At 36.8% G+C, this 7,885-nt stretch overlaps 1 protein-coding gene across 10 annotated transcripts in view; it reads left to right on the forward strand.

The window, feature by feature from the left end:
- The window catches only part of gria3b (glutamate receptor, ionotropic, AMPA 3b), an 82,661-nt gene extending 76,029 nt beyond the window's left edge, over positions 1-6,632 (forward strand). For 2 of the 10 annotated variants that reach the window (XM_027008631.3, XM_081698880.1), the window contains 3 exons: positions 2,175-2,289; positions 3,792-4,039; positions 4,935-6,632. In XM_027008631.3, the coding sequence (XP_026864432.2) occupies positions 2,175-2,289; positions 3,792-4,037 (361 nt within the window). In that variant the 3' untranslated portion in view covers positions 4,038-4,039; positions 4,935-6,632. Of the gene's footprint in view, positions 1-1,908; positions 4,040-4,907 lie in introns of those variants that run through there. The other 8 variants (XR_014117518.1, XM_081698875.1, XM_081698876.1 and 5 more) reach the window with 8 other exon arrangements.
- The last annotated feature ends 1,253 nt before the right edge of the window (positions 6,633-7,885 follow it).

The raw sequence follows: 7,885 nt of genomic DNA on the forward strand, positions 1-7,885 counted from the left end.
CAAGGGGACAAAGCACTGCAGGAATACTAAATCTCCAAGTTAGTTGGAAGTCCTCAGTGGATCAGAAAGCATCCATCCACATCTGTAATCATCGCACTTTATTTGGTGGTAACTGCTACTCCACCCTCTCCACAAGGGCACTACTGAAGTAGCAGCACTGTGACAGCAGAGTATACTTTGAAGAGCTCTGTGATTTCAAAATTTACCTCTGCTAAGTACATCGTATGGAAAGACAGCATGCAGAATCATTGTGTGCTAAACTGCTTCTTAAATAGTTTCAAAGGACGATGGGAAAATGAGTTTACACAACTTCATACTGAACGATCTATTCGTGTTTTAACAAGCAAGTTTTGTCTTCAAGCAAAGGCTCCCTGTTGTCTGGAAAGTAATGCTGCTTTTTCCCCCCACATGTTCTTTATAAATTTCCAACATTGCTGATTTGCCCAAGCAAAGCCAAAAGTATGTCCATTTGAGATGAGGACCTAAGTGTAGACAATCACACTTCTCTCCTTGTCTAATGCTTAAGTCTTCATTCTGAAAATTTTATAATATCGGTGGCCCATTTTTTTCCCCACTCAAATGACACAGAGATCACATTAAGTATAAATGCTTTGCACACTCATAGTAACTTTTCCCTTAAAACACCTTTTTCCTGGCACTTTATCCTGTCTTTTGTCCATTCATATAAATAGTTAATAGCTATGTGTGCTATGCCGTTGCTTGGGCTTTTCAGGAATTTTTTCTTCTAGTTTCCTCACAATGGAGGCTGTTGCAGAATTTCATACGCCATAGAAGGCAAAGAATTTTCCCCCCCCAATAGTGAGACCTCAGCTATGCCACAAGCAGAGAAGCCCCCGGCTGTGGACGACGGTGACAAGCTGTATGAGCTTTCATAATCACCTCCTCTGTTCCAGCTCTGTTGCTTTCTTTTTTTTTCCCTTTCTTCAGTCTGCAGCGATTTGAAGCCCACGTTGGCCAACACACAGTCGGTGAGCTGACTCTAATGAGCTTGTGTTGGGAGACAGTGCTGGCTCTTCTGGAGCCAAGCCACAATAGCCAGCTGTAAAAAGAAAGGGAAAAAAAGCTGAGAGAAAAGATAGAAAGAAAGCGGGAGGGAGGGAGGAGAGGGTGGAAGACATGTTAAGCCACCTGTAAGAAACCGACATCATGAGCCTCTTCTCCTTTCTGCCCCCTGGCAGACTGCTGCCATCACTTCTCTCTGATTGGTTTTCTCAGTCCAGTCACAGTGAACACTTAAAGGATAATTACACTGTTAATCAATGTCTCTCTGCCCGCCAAAACGAAATGCACAAACTGAGCAGTTCACTTATCAACGAGTGGACACAGCAAATGCAATGAATGTTTGAGCCACTCATGATGCCACAAGTATATGGAAAGATGGCTTTCGTACCTCGGGAACAAATAAAGCTCTATTTTTATAGCAGCTGTTTGTGACATGCAGGATTGGAATTTGTCCAATAATACAATAAAACTCAAATATACAGGTAAAGATCAGTACAATTAACAATAATATTTTTAAGTCATGGTCAGTTGGAATGAAATTCTAATTCAAACTGGTACCACATAGGAAATTACGCTTTTAAATGCTAAAAGTTACATTTGTGTGCCTTTGTGTACCTTTGCTTTATTGTTTCTTTCCATCAATATCTACTTCAGTTCTTCAAATATAATTGCATTGTGTGCACATCTGTGATGCCTTTTCGAATTACTACCGAGTTCTCTCTCTCTTTCTCTCTATTTTTTAACAACTCTCCTCAGCTTGCACAAAATATTACTGGTATTTTTTGTTTGTCTGTCAGTCAATAGAGGGTTCCATCTTAGATCAGACTTGTCAGGTTGATCTGATTGTCTGTATCATAAACAAATGCATTTCCTCTCCTTCTATAGATCAGCAGGTTGCATCTTCAGAAACCTGCCTGTTCTTCTGTTAACAGTGTATGCCGATTACTCAAAGCGATATGGGTAGGTCCTGGCACCTTAGCGTAGCTCTGCTGGACACAAGGTAATAGTCAGTATGCCTGCCAGTGTGTGTTGTTGAAAAAGAAAATGGCCAGGAGCCCTGCTTTATCGCTTTGTAAAGTATGAAGTAGATAAGACTTGAATAACATAAAATAACATAATATAATGTTATTTATGTTATTTCCCACGTGAAGAACTCCTGTAAACCTTGCAGTATTGAAACTCAGTGAACAAGGCATCTTAGCCAAGCTGAAAAACAAATGGTGGTACGATAAGGGTGAATGTGGGACCAAGGACTCTGGAAGTAAGGTCAGTCGCTGCAGGTCTTTTGTACTGATTCCAAAACTGCATTTTGACGTATTGTTCACATACAAAGAAAAGTTGCCAAGTATCTATTTTTCTTAATTTTATCTGATGTGTAAGAATATCTTGAATGACTTTTTGGCCATATTTATAGAACTTAAAATGGCCTAAACGTTTGCACAATTCCCCAAATAAAATACTAATTATTTTTCAAAAGTATATAGATCATTTTCTATTATTGTATTTTTTTCCACTGAAACGTTTCAGTTAGATTTGTAACGATAAATCTGATATTGAAATGTTTGGGGAAATAGTAGAAGTGCAACTGAAACAGATAATTCAATCTTTTAATATACTAAATGTTATTCTTTGCTTATTTCTTCCGTTTGACATTTCTGACACAAAAACCATTATGCTGCTGTTTCTATTTACCAATCTTTTAATTAAAATTTTGATTTGTCATTGTTATTACTTATTTGCATGAAATGTGTCTATTAGATTGTTAATCCTCTTGTGTTGCGGACCAGAAGCAAAATGTTTCATTGTGGCAATCCGTTTCAGCCTTACTTACTCAGGCCTTGTTGAGAAAAGTTTCTGTTTCAGTTTGGTCTGAAACAGAGATGTCACCATGAACTTTTTTTTTGCACACCACAAGAAGATAAAAAATGTAATACACCTCTTTGTTAACCCTCTGAGATTTATCTAAGGTGATGATCTGTCAACAACCATTTAAATCCAGGGGCATCATTGTAACCATTAAAAAGGCCAACTTTATGGGTGTTTGCAGCTCATAGGGTTAAACTGCAAATGGTAGAAACTCTTATGAACAAATTTTTAATGTATAAGTTTGGTAGGTAAGCAGCAGCAGAATGGTTCCAGCCAATTCGTAAAATCGGTATTTTGGTGTAGAAAATATGTCAAAATATAAATTTGACTGTAAAGAAAGTACAGGAAAGTACAGTTTTTTTAAGAGCGAATTAGTAGACATTTTTAAGGGAGGGGTTAAAGTCAGAGGTTGGACCTGTATGTAACTGACCAGCTTCCTCAAACACATGAAGAAGCCAATGCAAGAAGTAGGTTAGAAATTTATAGAACTTGAAACTTACTACATTCACCAGTCATGCTTTATATTGATGCATTGACTTAATTGCCTCCTAGTGGAGGACTGTTCAACCTACACCATCCTGGAGGTCCTCAAACGTCCTGGTGCCTGTGGGGGGACCAGATCAACAAGTCAACTTTAGTTAATTTATAGCTGTGCTTACATGCCATATTCCTCCAGGTATGGGTTTGCTCAGTCCCTTTTGAAATCAACATGATTTCCCACTGGGAGAAGCACCACTGGAGGTTTTACAATGTCAGGATGTCCAAGTGCCAGTAATTCTGGTTAATATTTGTGCAAAAGAATAGGTTAAAGTTATTCTGCAATAGGGTGAAGAAGATTCAATGTTTTCTATCAAATGCTCACCAATGCAAACAACATTAACTGTCTTCCTCACTTTTCATAGGACAAGACAAGTGCTCTGAGCCTGAGCAATGTAGCTGGAGTCTTCTATATTCTGGTTGGTGGGCTAGGTCTGGCCATGATGGTGGCTTTAATAGAATTCTGTTACAAGTCACGTGCAGAAGCCAAAAGGCTGAAACTTGAAAAGAACTCCCAAAACTTTAAGCCTGCCCCACCAGCCAACACTCAGAACTTTGCCACGTACCGAGAAGGCTACAATGTGTATGGAACAGAGAGCGTTAAGATCTAGGGGTATGGATACAAGCAGACTTTTCCCTCACTTTTAATGCCTCCTGTATGTCCTCACTAGTTGTAGTTGTTTCTACATGATCACACGTTAAGTGTTTTCGCTCATATGCGCTCCATCAAAAATAGCTAAATAGTTCTTCACATTGTAATGGACTGGTGGTGGTAATATATATATATATACAGGTTTATTTTCCAAAGGCTGCTAATGCTGTTTACACTGCCAGTAAACTTCAGCTGAGCTGCCCATCATCCAGGCAGCTATTTTCAAACCACTGCGTCAGAAATTGCACTATGTCATAGCAGCACATTCACTTAATGGTGTTTGTGTTCTGAGAAGAAACAGAGTACATTTATAATGGAACACTGCAGGGATCTGAGCTGGGTCAGAATTACAGAGAAGGCTTGGCCATCTGTTACAAGCTACTGTATTACTTTTAGAGCCTAACTATTATGTAAAGAATACCAAACTCTTCATTTGGGAGCATTAATAAATTTGATTTTTCTCTTGCTATTTTGAGGAATTGTGACAAGAATTCTTTAGACAACATATTTACAATTACTCATGTATTTTTGTGAGGTTTAGAATACATTAATAAAAACTTTACACATAATCTTAACATTTCATGTGCCTATAGTCCAGAAAATCAGTTTACTAGTTGAATGCCATTTTATACAGCTATTCATATTTTCATTTATTTCATGATTGTATTGTTGCATCTGGTGGTATACCATTTCCATTTTGTTTTGCTGACTAAAATCAACTCTGATAGAGAAATAAAAATAATTCTATTGATCACAGTATTTTAAAATAATTATCTGCCACCCATTAACTTTGCTTTATGCTATATGGCAATGCTTGATTGTCATATAGTGCCCTTGTGCTTGGTTTCTGTTTCAGAGCAGGTGCAGACTCTGTGGCCTGGTGTGTTGCCCTTAATGATTGTGACAAGAAAACCTTGAAAGTGATGGCTAGATCTTTAGGAGGGACTACCCTCTCTTCCCCTGCCCACTCCCTCCACATCCACTCAGACCATCCTGCCCGGAGGACGAGACATGGCTATCCGAGCGAATGACAGGAGTGGACTTGTGATTGGAAGAATCTGGTTGTTTCCTTCAGTGCCTTATGGAACATTCTGAGAATCACTCGAATGCAAGCTCATCACAGTGACATTACATCACTCCAATCACACATGAAACGCAATGCCATTGTCATCTGTGAATAAACTCTTGAATTACATAACACCATGGAAATTGAGAAACAAAGCCATCACTTCTAAGCACATTTGCAAGAGCCAGACTGACTGAAAACTGTTTTGAATGCTGTATTTGAATGCTGCTGGACTTGGTTGTCAAGGAAATCTTTAAAAAAGGCTTGTATTTCATCAACTGTAAATTTGCTTTCACAATCACAGTCATTGATCAAAACATTAATTTATCAAATTTTGAATTTTTTCAACTAGAAATTTAATGTGAGAGTGTAAGATTATATGCTCAGTAATTAATTGAGTAGTGATATTGTTTGGGTTTTGTTTTTGTTTTTTTTGGAGAAGGGTTGGTGCTGCTGATCTTTGGAAATTTGACAAAACGTCCTAGCCACCCAACAAGAGCTAGCTACATAATACATCTGGCAATCAATAACTGAAAAATGCACATCTTTCAATGTTAAAATGACCAAAAATGTACAAAGAAAAACATACCAAGATGTGAACACTTAACGGGTTCATTTGCAGATGTTACACAGGCTGTACACACTGTAGTTAAAACATTTCAAAAAGATATTTGCATTAGTTTCCCTTTTTTGTACTTTTCAAAGTCAGCTCAAGAACCCTAACTAAAGTACATAAAATGGATCATCTAAATGTAGATAAACAGCAGACCAAGAGTAAAGATATGGCTTTTAAAATGTAGTATTTAAGTACCTTGCAATTTTCCCAATATATTACACATTCAAGTAAAGCTTTGGTTTTTAGTTTCATGAACATTTTAGTGTTGGATGAACTACTTAGTAAAATAGCATAAATAAGAAAATTTTAAATAGATTTATAAAGGTGATGACAGGGGAAGTCTTACAAGCTTAGCACATTTATATTTTACAATTACAATTTCTGTTCACTTTGAGAGAGAGAGAAAAAAAACTGTGATTCCATAGGTTTTAAGAAGGATAACATTCCTGAAACTGTGGGAAGATTTTTTTTTGTTTTTCTTTTATATATAAAAAAAAGATTTTAAAAGTAAAAAAAAAAAAAAAAAGGGAAATTGACTATGAAGAAATGTAAATTCATTTAGGTGAAATTTCTAGCAGTATCCAGGATTCAAAACTGAAATGATCTCCCCATTTATTTTCTCTCTATATTTTTTTTAGTCTGCATGTTTGTGATTGCCTATTAAGATCTGGAATTTACGTTGAGGTGGTCAAGAGCGAAAAGTCAGTTCTCAGTTCAAAATTCTTCTACCCTTCTTTCCCTGTTATTGCATCCTGGCCCAGATCACCTTAGAAAGAACTGCATGCGTGTGTATAACTTACTGAAACCTCATTAGCGAGGCCTTGTACAAAGAATTTTAATACATTTTGTAAATAAAATCTGTATAGAAAACATTTCTCTTTTGGCTTTTTATTGTTGCTTGAGAAGCATGCCGAGGAACAGAAAGTGTCTGAACCCAGTATTTCCTTGTCATTTGCTGACAAATGATACTCATGTAAAAACATTTATAGCACTTTTTAAAGAATGAAAAGCTTTAGGACACAATAGCTTGGGTTTCAGACATTGTCAGCTGAATGACCCTGTCCAAAGAGATTCTAAGGATGTTTGTTCATTTATTTTTTTAATTTAATTGTAGACATGAATGAAAGACAAGGTTTTTATTAGAGCATTTTATTATAAGCATCTTCAGTTAAGTAAAAAAAGATAAATACTATGAAAAAAGTGTCAATTACCATTTTAATTTTGTACCCATAATACAGGAGAAATTTCAGATTTAATAAAAATCATTAATCAATCAAAAATGAGAAAAATAGCTTATTTTGCAATCAGAGAAATTCTTAAAAGCAATAAATAACACAAGCATCTTACTTTTTTGTTGTTTCCCTTGGGTATTTAAGAACTGTTAAGTGGTCAGCCATGATTTTTCACTAGGGTGTATACCTGGAGCAACATATGCACACACCCTTACTCATCTATCAGCATGGAGAAGGTCAAGGAAGACGAATGGTTCTTGGTCTCAATAAATCAGGCATTGGTTTTAAAATAAAATGGCTACCAACCAGAAATATCTAGCTCCAGTATCAGGCCAGCTGACCTAAAAACCACTGAAAATCTGTGGGCTGAACTAAAGATGAGAATCTACAAGTAAGACAATGACTTTTTTCTGAATTGAATAATGGTCTCAGACCCATCATATGCTTCCCCACCATACCTCTCACACCCCTCCAGGTAAGCATTGTTATGACCTGCCACCCCCATTCATAAATGTCCAGTGGGCATCCAGTTGTGAGGTTTGTGAAGACTTTTTAATTATTTAGATTTTGGCATATATAAATGATATCCTAAAATGTGGTTTGACTTTAAACTAGTCATAAATAGATGTTGCTATTTTATCACCACTGTATTGGGCCATTTTTGTAAAAAACAGGATCTAAAAAGTCTTGACTGTGCTAAAAGGTGTAAACTCAGGGCTGGGAATGCTGCAAACATACATTGCACATTCATCTCCTTCCCTTCAACCTGAACTTGCCAAGTATATTGTAATTTGACCTCAGCTGCTATTACCGAACACCACAGTAATTTCTTTTCACATGTGAAGCCATGGTAAGAGATGCACTACTGATGTATCTGTCCTACTCCTAATACT

Source organism: Electrophorus electricus, chromosome 16 (genome assembly GCF_041902795.1).
Source record: "Electrophorus electricus isolate QZ-2024a chromosome 16, ASM4190279v1, whole genome shotgun sequence".
Lineage (NCBI taxonomy): Eukaryota > Metazoa > Chordata > Actinopteri > Gymnotiformes > Gymnotidae > Electrophorus > Electrophorus electricus.